This window comes from Sus scrofa, chromosome 1 (assembly GCF_054392235.1).
Source record: "Sus scrofa isolate SSC_HxYL_T2T_F1_AM1 chromosome 1, Sscrofa_HxYL_maternal_Yorkshire_Landrace_v2.0, whole genome shotgun sequence".
In the NCBI taxonomy this organism is placed as follows: Eukaryota; Metazoa; Chordata; class Mammalia; order Artiodactyla; family Suidae; genus Sus; species Sus scrofa.
In genome coordinates this window covers 261,273,040-261,287,306 of record NC_139383.1, presented here as the reverse complement: position 1 = coordinate 261,287,306, position 14,267 = coordinate 261,273,040, and the positions used below count along the sequence as shown (strand labels likewise).

General features: G+C 49.9%; 1 protein-coding gene across 8 annotated transcripts in view; it reads left to right on the top strand.

Annotated features, from left to right (window-relative positions):
* PTPN3 (protein tyrosine phosphatase non-receptor type 3) overlaps nt 1–12,913 on the top strand; it is a 122,793-nt gene extending 109,880 nt beyond the window's left edge. For 6 of the 8 annotated variants that reach the window (XM_084992103.1, XM_084992096.1, XM_084992077.1 and 3 more), the window contains 4 exons: nt 5,154–5,282; nt 6,500–6,645; nt 7,129–7,264; nt 9,305–12,913. In XM_084992103.1, coding sequence (XP_084848229.1) covers nt 5,154–5,282; nt 6,500–6,645; nt 7,129–7,264; nt 9,305–9,382 — 489 coding nt within the window. In that variant the 3' untranslated portion in view covers nt 9,383–12,913. Of the gene's footprint in view, nt 1–5,153; nt 5,283–6,499; nt 6,646–7,128 lie in introns of all 8 variants that reach the window. The other 2 variants (XR_014825168.1, XR_014825171.1) reach the window with 2 other exon arrangements.
* Nucleotides 12,914–14,267: the final 1,354 nt, after the last annotated feature.

Genomic DNA, 14,267 nt, shown 5'->3' with positions numbered 1-14,267 from the left:
GTAAGTAAATAAATAATAAATGAATAAATAAATAAAACTGTAAAGGTCCTCCAGGGGCAGTACAGAGCTCCTAGAGATCTGTGCAGCAGAGGTGCTGAGGGCACTCTTTGGGGAACAGTTGTGAATTCTCCCTGCTCTGGTCGCGGCCCGGCCATCTCTCCTCCCTCTTGTCTGCCCGGTTACCATGAGACCTCTTGGAGGCTTTCCTGAAATCCCAAGGCAGCAGGTCCATGGCATCACCTGATCTCCTCGTCTGGAGGTCTCATTTCTGCCTATTTTACGTTTTTGTTTATATTGTATTTTTGTATGTGTGTGTGATTTTCTGATCCTGTTTTGAATAGGCGAGAAAGTTACTGGGACCTTTTTGGAACTTACGGAACCCTGGTTGGCTCACAGTCTCATCCCATCCTCTCCATCCATCTGTTTTTCTGGAGCACCTGCACCCATCTTTTTCTGCGTTGTCCAGGATAAGAGAGCAGATGCTAGGGCCATGCTTCCAGAGCACACATCCCTGCTCCGTCCCTTCCTACCTATGTGTCTTAGGAAAGCTAGGAACCTCTACATAAAATGAAATAATAATGGCATCTGTTGTGGGCTTGTGGGGGAACTGAATGAGTTAATGCAGTAAATACACAGATGTTGGCTAGCAGTAATAGTAGTTTGGGTATCACCTTAGTTATTGCCAGGACTGAACTATATATATATATTTTTTTTTTTTTAACTGCAGTACTATTTATTATTTTTCTTCAAATTGGCTCACCTTTTCTTGCTTTAAAAAAATCTCCTGGAGTTCCCATTGTGGCCTAGGGGGTTAAGAACCTGATTAGTATCCATGAGGATACGAGTTCAATCCCTGGCCTCACTCAGTGGGCTAAGGATCCAGCCTTGCCATGAACTGCAGCGTAGGTCCAGAATGCAGCTTGGATCTTGTGTTGTTGTGGCTGTGATGTAGGCCAGTGGCTATGGCTCTGACTCAGCCCCTAGCCTGGGGACTTTCCTATGCTGCGGGTACAGCCCTAAAAAGAAAAAAAAAAGTCTAAATAAATATTCTTGCCTTCCAGGCTCTGAACTAGAGGCCTACTTGCCCCCACCCCTGCTTGCTCTCTCCTAAAGGAAGTTAAAGTTTTTCCTTGAGGGAGATATGTTAAAGGCAACCCTAGACCCAAATCGAGACACTCTCCATGGCACACGTGGAAAAAACCACTTTCCCACCACGTGGTTCTGTGCCATTTAATACAGGCTCCACCTCCTCCTAACCTACTACCAAACCCCACTCTTTGCAGGACTTCGTTCTGGGCCATTCTGGTATTTTATAGGTGGCAGACCTCAAGTTTATGGCCTTGTCATTTCCAAAATCTCCCCACATGTAACCGTGCTGTGTTTGCCTGCCTGTTTCGTGACTTTTGGGGCCTGGAAGTCTTCTCAGAAACTGTCCACGGAGGGGCCACTCTCCCTGCCCATAAGGTTTTGCAGTGGTGCTGCAGGCCCTTAGAGCCGACGCCTGAACCCAGGGCAGGGGGCGGGGGTGGGGGCAGCCGGGTGCCACCTCCTCGTCTGTGTTGGGCTGCTCCTGGCCCTTCAGAGCTGGCTCTGCCCTTCCCTTGTCTTCCACAGAGAAAAGGGAACACCAGCAGGCGTGGTTAGTGACAGAGGATCGGCCTGTCCCAGTGGCAGCCCCTTCTATCCCTCGTTCTGCCTGCTCCAGTTCTGGAGAAAAGGCCCTTTCTTCCATCGGAGGCCCTGCTCCCTCTGGCTGTTCTTTCATGCCCTGCTCCTCCTCTCAGGTCTCTGTCCTGATGACGTGCCCTCCTCTCTTTGGTTGGAGTCCACTCCAAACCTGAGCTCCTCCAGGTTCTCTACGTGACCCTCTGGGTTTGTTAGTTTTCCAGCTCTGTCTTCCTCATTGAACCCCTTCGGGCTGGTTCTATCGAGTTCTTGCACCAGAGATGCCCGTCTCCCGTGAGTCAGAGCGTTCCCTGCGCAATCTCTAGCCCTGGGAACGTATGCTTCTTTGTTTATCAATGATTGCAAACCTCTTCTCAAATCCAGGCTACGTGTCTCCTCTCTCTCCTGTTACATGCTCAGGTGACCCAAGCCCTTTATCCTGAGGTCCCTTCTCTGGGCCTCGTCGTCACCACCCATGAGTTCCTCCTGATTAGGAGTCAGTCACTGCTGCCAGCAGTTGTGTCCCCTGCTTTTTTGTTGCTGTTCTTTTGCCATTTCTTGGGCCACTCCCATGGCATATGGAGGTTCCCAGGCTAGGGGTCCAATTGGACCTGTAGCCGCAGGCCTACGCCAGAGCCACAGCAACGCGGGATCCAAGCCGCGTCTGCCACCTACACCACAGCTCATGGCAACACTGAGCAAGGCCAGGGATCGAACCCACAACCTCATGGTTCCTAGTCGGATTTGTTAATCATTGAGCCATGACAGGAACTCCCCCTGCTTTTTCTGAGAGCTGACGTTCTTGACGTGTCCTCTGTTGTGCCATAAGCAGAGCAGGCCTCACGCGGACGTAGGGCTGGCGGGGTCCCTGTTGCCACTCTGTGCTGTGTTCACGTGGTCAGTGAGGCGCTCCCACCACAAAATTGCTTTTATTTCTCCCTCTTCATTCCCCCCGAGAACATTTTTCATTGTGTTCTCCCTTCAAGTACGTGGGTTTCCTCCAAGAGGAAACACAGCTAGAGAGGAGTAGCCTTTCCATTGAAAAAGTCGTTCTCCTTCACCTTCCATCAAGGACTTTTTTGGGGGGAGGGGATTATTATGTTTTGCATCTGTATATGCCCCATAAGTAAATTCACTCTCAGAGCCTCAGTTTACTCACATGCAAAACAGAGACAGTGACAGTATCAACCTCCTAAGGTTATTTTGAAGCCCAGATAAAATCACATCCATAAACAGCACCATTTAGGAGTTCCCATTGTGGCTCAGTAGGTTAAGAGCCCAACTGGTATCCATGCAGATGCAGATTCAATCCCTGGCCTTGCTCAGTGCCTTAAGGATCCAGCGTTGCCGTGAGCTGTGGAGTAGGTCACAGGTGTGGCTTGGATCTGGCATTGCTGTGGCTGTGGTGTAGGCCTGCAATTGCAGCACTGATTTGACCCCCTAGCCTGGGACCCTCCATATGCTACAGGTGTGGCCCTAAAAAAAACAAAAGAAGGAAAGAAAGCACCTTTTAGTGCTTGGCATATAATATACTGTTCAAAAGATAATAGGCTTTTGAGTCATCGCGCTTCAGGGCAGCAGCGTTCATGGGGAAATGGAAGCTTAAAGAAGTTAAGTAACTTGCCCAGGATCACACAATGGGTTAGTGGAACTTACTCACCAGGATTGAAACTCAGGAATTCCACTAACTTCTTGCACTCTCCACTGTACGCCCAATTCTTTGAGATCCAAATAGACCTAAAGTCTAAATTTGATCAAGGGGTAAAGAGAATCCAGTTCTGGTCAAAGTCACTGGGAGTCTCTGGAAGTAGAGATCTCTGTGGCTCTGCCCTGCAGGGGCTGGTCACTTCAGCGAGAAGCGTCTCATCAGTTGTCCTGTGGGCCGGACCCTTGGGAGCCTGTAACAGAGAGAGCTACGCCCCCCCACAGATCAGGAGGCAGATGCAGACTCTGCCTCGGGCTCTGTGGATACAGTGATCCTGCATGTTCCAGAGGAGCTGGGAAGTGATCCTGCATGTTCCAGAGGAGCTGGGAAGTGGCCTCTCCATAATATCCATGTTAAAGGTTTACAAGTAAATTCTTAACTCCACTTTTCCAGTGGCATGCTTTAATTTCACATATTCACTGTGACGTTTAAAAATAAGAAAACTCTTTCCAAGTATGTGCATCTTTTGGTTTGGACCCCCCTCAGCAGTAAGTGGATGTAATTTTTACCCAAGCTGATGTAACTACAGGGTTAAAGGGAACATATTTTTTTTGAATGAGTCAGAATTTGACTGATGGGTCTATGATGGGATGGACAGCTTGGCCCTGAACTTTGCTTCGAGGCCAGAGGCAGGAGTGACACTGCTATGGAGCATGATCCAGGATCTGGAAGAGGGAGCAGAAAATGGGTGGAACAGTAGCTCATTCAACCTGCAGGGAGCCACAGCCGCCGTGACCTGGGGCAGGTCACTTAATCCCACTGAGCCCAGGTTTCCTCTCCTGCTGTCTGCTGACTGTCTGCTCTGTATGAGTCATATATGGGGAGGCCTTTGTGGGGCCCGTAGCAACAACAGTAGTCACGGCCACTGTTGACCTGCCCCCCACAGTGAGCCTGGTGCTGCTTACCCATCATCTGTGTGGGAAGCAGGTGCCGCCCTGTCTTTCAGCAGAAGAATGTGAAAATCAGAGAGGTTGGAAGTTCCCTTGTGGCACGGCAGGTTATGGATCCGGCATGGCCACAGCTATGGCCCAGGCTGCAACCATGGTGTGGGTTCAAGCCTTGGCCAGGGCATTTCCACATGTGGTGGGTGTGGCCCAAAAAATAAATAAAATAAAAAAAAATGTTTTAAAAAGGGAAGAAACTCAGAGAGGTTAAGTCGCAGTAGGCTCAAGGTCCCGGGGCTCACAGTGGAGGAGAAAATGATTCTATGTGGCTGTGGATTTCAATCCGGCTCCCAAATGTGTGTTCTTAAGGGCTGTGCCTTGAGGCCTTCCACTTCAAGGGGGTAAGGAGTGGAGGGTGAAGGAGGGGTGAGGCAGAGGGGGTTGTTGAGAGCACAGAAGGGGCTGAGGGACTGGAGTGGGCTTGGTTTGGAGGGGGTGATGGAGGGTGGGGTGCAGAGGTGGCTCCTAAGTCAAGGCCCCATGTCTGAGGCCTCTCGCGAACGTTCTTCTGGCCCTGGGACCCTGGTGATGACAAGGGAAGGTCTGGGTACTCATCCTCCAGCCACAGCTGGTGTGAGAGCTGTGGCCTGGCTCCTGGCAGGCTGCTCCCCACCTCCACTGCCTTCTTCAGAAGAGGCAGGGAGGTTCCTCTGCCCACCCCTCAGGAAACAGGTGCGGGCAGATCAGCCTGGCCCGAGTTTCTTTTCTCCCAGCAGCTCTCGGAGCGTCTGGTGTGAGTGACAGGGCTCAGGCCGAATGGCCAACCCGTCTGTCCAGTACACCACTCATGTGCACCGCCCACGGCCAAGGCTAATTCACACCCACTGGTTCCCTTGCAGACCAAATGCCACCAGTACTGGCCCAACCCTCCCGACGTCATGGAACACGGCAGCTTTCACATCCGGTGTCGGTCGGAGGACTGCACCATCGCTTACGTGTTCCGGGAAATGCTGGTCACCAACACCGAGGTGAGCCGCACCCATGTGGAGAAAGGTCCTGGCCGGGCGGGGTGGGCGAGGGGCTGGTGCTCAGTCAGCGTCCACCGCAGTCCCAGGTAGGGCTCTAGCCCTAGGTCTGTGCTGAGCTTTCGCCTGGAGAGCGTTACTGCCTGGAAAAGGGCCAGCGCCTGTGTTCACGGCCACCCTGTTCACAAGAGCCGACAGGTGGAACCAGTCCAAGTGTCCACTGACAGATAAGTGGAGAAACAGCATACGGTGTATTCACACAATGGCATCCTACTCCCCCTTTACAAAGAAGGAAATTCTGACACATGCTGCAGCCTGGTTGAACCTCGAAGATACTATGCTGAGTGAAAGAAGCCAGACACAAAAGGACAAATGCTGTATGACTCCTCTTGTGTGAGGAACCTGGAGCAGTCAATTCACAGAGACAGAGAGGAGGATGGCGGTTGCCAGGGCTGCAGGGAAGGGGAAAGAAGAGTTAGTGTTTAATGGGCACAGTGTTTCAGCCTGGGAAGATGAAAAGGGCCAGGGAAGAGCGGCGATGGTTGTAAGGCGTGGCCGAGATACTTAATGCCACTGCACTGTGCACTGAGTGATGTCTCAAATGGTAAACTTCTTGTTGAGGATATTTTGCCCATTAAAAAAAAAGATCCAGGAGTTCCCTTTGTGGTTCTGCGGTTAACAAACCTGACTAGGATCCATGAGGATTCAATCCCTGGCCCTGCTCACTGGGTTAAGGATCCGGCATTGCCATCAGCTGTGGTGTAGGTCACAGACGTGGCTCGGATCCTGAGATGCCGTGGCTTGGGGGGTAGGCCAGTAGCTGTAGCTCCAATTCAACTCCTAGCCTGGGAACCTCCATATGCCGTGAGTGCAGCCCTAAAAAGCAAAAATAATTAATTAATTAATTTTTAAAAAGAGCCCATCTGAGGGGGCCCTGATCACGAGTACCGTAGGAGTAAATGGAAGAAACTGCTGTGGGCAGAAGTGGTGGGGAAGCCAGTGGGCAGGAGGTGGCTTAGCGAGCAGGTGTCCGGGAGCGTGGGTGTGGCGGGCAGGAAAGAGCTGGTAGGGGCCGTGGCAGGGCAGTGCTCTGCAGGTGGAAGAAAGTTTGGAGACAGGAGCTACCTGGCTGGAGGGCCAGGCCCAGGCCAGGGTCCTCCTGCCCACCTGCCAGAGGCCATCCAGATAGACTCAGAAAGGCCACTCTGCATCTCCCACAGACTGGAGAAGAGCACACGGTGACGCATCTCCAGTACGTGGCATGGCCTGACCACGGCGTTCCTGATGACTCCTCGGATTTTCTGGAATTTGTAAACTACGTGAGGTCCCTGAGAGTGGATGGCGAGCCCGTGGTCGTTCACTGCAGGTACTGTGGCTCGTTGGCTCTGGGTTTCTGATACACTCTTTGGGAAAGACCTGGAGAACATTGACAGGCATCCAACCCTCCTAACCCTGCAAGCCACACCACACTTTCACAAAGCTCAATTCGCTTTCTTTCTTCACTCTGGCAAAAGATTTGGCATCTTACGAAAGCGCAGACTTCTGAGTGCAGCGCAGAGCTGGAGAACCAGTCCCTCCCTCGCCTTTCCCTCTGTTTCACGTCAACTGACCTTCACAGCAGACGTGAATAAGATGGGGGGGTGGGTGTTTGCACAGAAAGGTGGGTTTCTTCCCATTGGTTTGTAAGCCCCCGGCCTGTTGGAGAGCACCCTGAGCATTTGTTTTGTGTTCTTTGAAGGTCAGGGGACGAAAGCTCTGGCTGAGTAAACATGGGAACTGGTGAGGAGCTGAGCCGGGCTGTGCAGAAATGCTGTCTGAGCAAATCCCGTCTCTGCTCCTCTCCCCTCAGTGCTGGGATAGGTCGCACCGGTGTGTTGGTCACCATGGAAACAGCCATGTGCCTAATTGAGAGGAACCTGCCCGTTTACCCACTGGATATTGTTCGGAAAATGCGAGACCAGCGCGCCATGATGGTGCAGACATCAGTGAGTAGAAATCCAGTAATAAAAATCCTCATAATGGCCGGGCCTTCACGAAGGGCTTTGCAGGTCAAGAAAGCAAGAACCAGGGAACCAAGTCACCTGCCCACAGTCACAGAGCTTGTTAGGGGCTGAGCGGTTCCAATGCCCACCCGCTCTGACCACTACCTCTCGCTGCCCTCCACTTCTGCGGCCTCACAGTTTGTTTCCTGCCAGCCACCTGGCCAGGGAGCACCTGGTTGCACTGTGCGTTGTCGACCCCCTGACCCATCATGTGTTCATCAAAAGTAAGCAAGGTCCCTGGAGGGTTTCACCCCACCTGCTCCTGTGTGCATCACACCTGGGGACCCAGCACTGCAGGTGTCCTCAAGAGGCAAATCTTGTGGTTTCCCCAGAGCTACAAGAGGGGCCGAGGTGTGGTGTGGAAAGTGCATGATTCACACTCACCTGCATGTTGGGCAACCTTTGAATGGTTCTTTAACCTCCCGCTAAGCCGCATCTGCAAAATGAGGACCATCCCATATTCCTCCATTCATCCATTCAACTCTAAGTCTCAGCAGCAGTGGGAGAAGTCCAAGGGGAGTCTCAGAACTCCGGCAGGGCATCAGAAGCTGAATTGGGAACATCAAGGCTTCCGGAAGGCATGGCCTCCAAGGCCACATCCCCTGAGAGATGAGGAGGCCTGAGCCACACAAGGAGTGGAGCTTGCACTCAGCTCTGTATCCTCACAGGCTTGTATACAGAGTTCATAAGATTTCTCTAATGATTGTTTGAAATTCATGCTTACCCAGGAAATCTAGGTAAGAGATGGAAAAAATCAGGTTATGAAGGCTGTTCTCTTCCCTCTTTTGTAGTATGGAGAACCTCATTGCTAGTTAGAAGTTTTTTGTTTGTTTTGCTTTTTAGGGCTGGACCTACAGCGTATGGAAGTTCCCAGGCTAGGGGTCGAATCGGAGCTACAGCTGCCGTCCTACACCATAGCCACAGCCACACAGGATCCAAACCTCATCTGTGACCAACATCACAGCTCATGGCAACGCCGGATCCTTAACCCACTGAGCGAGGCCAGGGGTCAAACCTGCATCCTCATGGATCCTAGTCGGAATCATTAACCACTGAGCCACAAAGGGAACTCCGAGTTAGAAGGTGTTTAAAGTGCCTCTTCTTGACACTTCTTCCTTGCTGGTGTAGATCAGCCCAGCTGCTTTAACTCACCCTGTACCCATCATTAAAGTAAATCTCTTAGGTATTTGGTAACATAAAGAACTGTATCCTGCAGAGCAGCTTTTGGTGGCTCTCCTTTTTTTTTTTTTTTTTTTTTTTTTGTCTTTTGTCTTTTGAGGGCTGCACCCGTGGCATATGGAGGTTCCCAGGCTAGGGGTCTAATGGGAGCTGTTGCTGCCAGCCTATGCCACAGCCACAGCAACGCGGGATCCAAGCCAATTCTGCGACCTACACCACAGCTCACGGCAATGCTGGATCCTTAACCCACTGAGCAAGCCAGAGATTGAACCTGCAACCTCGTGGTTCCTATCGGATTCGTTTCTGCTGCGCCACGACGGGAACTCCTGTTGGCTCTCCTTTTGAAGGCAGAATCCAGACTCCTCACCCCTGAGCAGAGCCCTCCAAAACCAGGTCCCAGCCCACCTGTGCCCCCCTCCACACTACACTCCACCCAGGTGTCCCAGGCCAGACCTCGAGCTCTGACTTCGCTCCTCCGCCTGGGTCATCCTTGTTGGAACCTCCGCACTGGCATGTACACCTCAATGGCCACGTGCAGCAACCCTCCTCCCTAACTCTCCCAGGCTGCCGGCCCTTCCCTCAGCTGTGTTCCATGCCACGTGTCCCCCCAGCCCTCATCACTTGGAATAATGAGTTCGCAAGTGTGTCTTCTCCACCCTGTCCCTGATACAGCCCAGGGCCTGGCCTGGCTTGTGCTGGAGCTCAGGGTGTTGATGAACGAGGTGAAAGAATGGCCCTGTCTGTGGGGTGAGGCAGGGTTTGTGGGGCTGCGGGCCCGTTTGCTGACTTTCTTTTCCTTCCCAGAGCCAGTACAAGTTTGTGTGTGAAGCGATTCTTCGTGTCTATGAAGAAGGCCTAGTCCAAATGCTGGATCCCAGTTAGGACAACTGTGAAGACGTTCATTCCTCTTTCCCAAGGGAAGCTCCTCTGGAAGCAGCAAGAGGCCTTTGCAGGCTGTGGGGAAGAAATGAGCACCTTTGAACCCAGGCACTTTAAATTTCTATAAGCAGAAAAAAGAGAGAAAAAGGTATCGTGTACATAAGAACTGTGTAGATAATGCATGCGGTTAAAGCGTCATTTAGGCCCGCGGCTCCTCCGGAGAGAAAGAAGCAGAAGGGGATCTCAGTTTGGGGCCTGTCCTAATGCCTTCCTCCCTCTGTGTCACCGCGTTCCTGTAAACCATCCTGGGGCAATGGAGAGGGGACTCCAGCAACGCGGTTGACCTCCCACAAGCAAGACGGTGTGGCTGTTTGGCGTTGCTTGGATGCGTTATGTGTATATGCGTAGAGGACAAGGGCTGAGTTCTCCGGGTTATCTGGGCGGAGCTGGAACACTCAGCGGTCACCGGCCCCGATGCCAAGGGAACCCCGTGAATGTGCTCAGCGGCAGGGGGTGGGGCATCAGGCCGAGAAGAGCAGTGCCTTTTCTGCCCTCCCTTCCTTTGTCCCATCTCCCTGCCACTTCACGTATTCGCGTTTCTGAGACTCGAGTCCAGATGCCCTGCTTTCCCCTGCCCTGGCGATCCTCCTCGGGTTCCCAGGCGGTGCCTGAACCGGATGCGCGGCGCAGGTCTCGCGCGAGTGTTCAGTTGAGACTCTGAGAACAAGGACTCCCGGTGGCGTCCCGCACGTCAGTTTGCGGAGCAGGTGCCTCTTGCCTCTGCTTGCCTCCTGCTGTACTCTCAGAACCCAGGAATCATCGACTACTGAATAATACATGGATTGCTGCTACTTCGAGCTTTTTACACTTGAAACATTACGATTTCCTGAGGGGAGATGGGATCTCATCTAAACATTCAGAATCTTTGGCCCTTCTGAGGAAAGATCTAGTCATTGAACCATGGGAAACCCAGCTTCTAGAGGGTGGCCTATGGACATGTGTTGTGTGTGTGTGTGTGTTTTGTGCGTGTGCCCATGGGTAAGTGTTTCTCAGGATCCCTAAGTTGATTCAAATTACAGTTGAGTTTATATAAAGAATGAGTCTCTGTATAGAAGAACAAATGTGTGCATTCACTCTTAGTTACAATGGTCTCCATTTCATTTCAAAGGAGAGGATCAGACTATCTGAATATAAACACAATTTGATGTTAATTTATTCTAAGTACCCCATGATTTTGATTGTCCTAAAGAATTCCGCCTTTGTTAATACTGTGTTAAATTTTTTTAAAAATTTGTGACAGGACTGTAGCAAATTATTATTTAAGGAAAATAAATTGCATAAAAATCCTAATGTGGTATTTTTAAATAGTGGTTTTATGTATCCAGGAGCAGCAGCTAACTAAATACCCAATTTCTTGAACAGGATTTATAGAAAAAGGATGGTTTCACATATAAGTGCACGAAACTGAAGCCATTTTTTGGTATTTAGAAAACTCTGGACCAATTGAGTAGTTTCATGGTTGCAAGAGGGGTAAGGAAGACCTTTTCAGTAGGGGCCACGTTTCTAAAGGTTCTTTGTCTCCAGACCTAGCATAGTTACTGCATTCTTCCTGTCTTTTCCCCACTGATGTTTTATGACTAAGTGGCAGGGGCGGGAGGGAGGTGTTATGCAGGGTCGTAACCCCCACGGTGCAATAGGAGCCACAGAGGCCACAGCCTTGTCAGCATCATGCCAGGCTCGGGAAGTGTAGCAGCAGAGTTTAGAGGGGGATTTGGTTTCTGATCTCCCTCACCATCTAGCCCTGGGTCTAGTCACTTAGGCTTTACGCCCCATTTCCTCATCTGTAAAATAGAAAAAGTAATAATACTGAGGACTTTAGGTTGAAAGATCATGCTATTAAAGTGAATTTTCAACTGGAATCTGCAACTGCTCTGGATGGATTACTTTGAAAAGTTAATTTATCAATGACTGATCCAGAGAGCCAGGAAACAGGAGAGAATCACCTGGGTTTTTGTAAGAGAAAATCACTTTTCTTCTAGAAAGAACCAAGGGGACAAAGCAATAGCACACAAGTACTTCTCAATCTGGACTCCGAAAATTCAATCAGCCAACCACCAAAAAAGAGCGAAGGCTGACATAAATTTAACTGTCATCAAGATACTGAGCGGATCATTGCCATTTGATTTAAAAAGGCATTATCACCTTGTGTGCAAAAAGTTCATGAAGTCTAAATGTGTTTGGAGACTTGTGTTTTATTATTTTTTTAAGAAACACATTATTTAATATGGTTCCAAAAATGCTGCCAGTATCATTATGTCAACTTCTAAAAAAGTTTACCAAAGGTTACGACCAGCCTTTTTTTCTGCCACTGTGCAGGTCAGTGGTTCAGACTCAGCAGATGTTACCAGGAGCAAAACCCATAAAATCCTGGGGAAGAACAAGGCAAGAGAATTATCTAAAGGAACAGAATATGCAAGTAGATACCTTAGATGCTGCTGATTAAATTCTGGAGCTCAAGATTCTTGCTTCACCACCTTATACACTTAACTAATTATACCTAAGAAGCCTCTTTTTTTTTTTTTTTTTTTTGCCTAAAGTGAAGAACCTCATCAAAATCAGGATAAATATTTTTCCTGGGAAATTTGGGTGTGAAATGGAGAAGACACTCCCATCCTCTATTCTGGCACTCTCAGAAGATCTAATTAGACGTGGTGGTGTGCAGACGTAATCAAGATGGAGATCCCTCCTGCACTTGCTGTTTAGACTTTCCAGAAAAAGAGATTCAACTCCGTTTGGTTGGTTGGATCACAAACGTGTGCTGGCCTTTAGTTCCTATCACGGTAATTGATGCTGACTCTTGCTTTGAGATTAGCTTAGATGCTATTACTGCTAAGTAGCCGGTTGATGTTATTTCTTCCTCAGAAGTTATCAGAGAGGCAGAGGCAGCATCCTTGAGGAAAGGCGGTAAGAGGCAGAGCTTGGGTTTAGACTAGACTTACGCAAGGTGTGCCCCCCTCGGCCTCACTTTCAGGTCAAAGGAGGAGGTTGGGCTGGACTAGATGAGCTCACAGGTTCTTTCAGCGCTTACAGTTCTGGGAGTGTATATTCCAGAGCATCAAGATTAATCCTAAACCAAAGCCCCCAGCAAGCTATTGGAGATGTATCGTATTTCTGGGACTTGTCCCCAAGAACTGGTTCCTCAGACCCTGGCGCTGTTGAATGCAAAGGCAAGGGTTGCTGCTCTCTGGTTCTTGCATCCTAAACTAAGAACCATCTCGATAAAGAGGGCAAAGACTCTGACCTCAGCCTGGGGGAGTCTGATGGCCGGGCTGCCCAGTGTCTGTATAATTCATTCACCTTCTGTCTGGAGCAACCAAGGGATTGGTGTTGTCATGTAGTGTTAAAAGGTATTTTAATTGATCAGCAATATTTTGTCTGTAAATTTGGAATGTTTTTCATTCTGACCTGTACTTTCAGTGAGTCTACTGAAAACTGGTTTGATCAATATAAAAACATTCAAGCTATGCAACACTATCATTGTGTGTTGACATTTTTATTCTAATGTCTTAATTTGTGGACATGGTTTCTCATTTTGTTTCCTTTTCTTTTTTAAGTAAATGTTAACCCTCTTGGAAGAGAGTGTTCCTCTGCCCATCTCCACTTCTCTCTGATCAGAAGTATGACCATGGAGAGCCTTGACCTTATGTGGCAAGTTCTAGATCAGAATTAGGTTCAGCATTGTAGCTCAGCGGGTTAAGAATCCAACATGGTATCCATGAAGATGCGGGTTCGATCCCTGGCCTCGCTCAGTGGGTTAAGGATCTGGCATTGCCATGAGTTGTGCAGGTCACAGATGTGGCTCGGATCCTGTGTTGCTGTGGCTATAGTGTAGGCTGGCAGCTGCAGCTCCAATTCACCCCCTAGCCTGGGAACTTCCATATTCCATGGGTGCTGCCCTAAGAAGACAAAACAAACAAAGAATTAGGTTCAGCTGTCATGACAGCAGCATGAGTTTCTTTACCCTCTACCATGCAGTGCTGCCAGGTGACCCCATGATCCATGGGGTCCCAGGTTCCTTCCAACTTGTTGCTCTGCCCTTCCCAGTGTGTGGCGTCTACATTGAGGTTCACGAGGGTGGCTCCACCCATGCGCACTTTCCAGCAGGTGGAATGGAAGAGGGGGGAGGAGAGAAGCAAGACCCCTCCCTTAGGCCATGTCATCTGGATGTTGTCCATCTCCTTGATCCAAACTTACAGGGCCATACCTACTGCAAGGGAGTCTGGGAAAGGTTTTTAGTCCAGGAACCACATGCCGCACTAAAATTCAGGAGTTTTGGTTCTGAGAAACAAGGAGAGAATGGGTGGGAGGGACAATTAGTGGTCTCTGCTATGGCTCACCCTTTGGTGTCACCTATCTTGCCTCATGTAGAGCCCATTCCTCCTCTCCCCAAGGTGGACAGACAGCCCAGATTCCATCTGGTGACAACGTGGAGCACAAGCTAAAATCACGTTTGGGTGGTCTGTGGTCTTCTCCTTCAGCTCTGGGTGGCTTCTTGTGGTCTAATGACCCATAAACTCAAAACAAGCTATCTTCTCCCAACACAAGTCCTTAAACAGTAGTGAGGTAAGAACAGGAAAACAGCCACTGAAAACTCATTCGTAAGAGGAAGGAGCAGGAAACACCACTGCAAGCAGTTTCCAAGCTCTGCTGCAGGAAGAGTGAGGACACCTCTGCTCAGCCAGTGAGTCCCCTGGACAGCCACCTGACAGCCCAGTCCCCCTCTCCGGGAGGGACTCCCTATCTATTGACCTCCATGGTCACATCCAAAGTGGCGGCCTTTTTAGGGACAGCACAGCTTTTGCAGTCTGCTTACTTCTGGGGCAGTTTA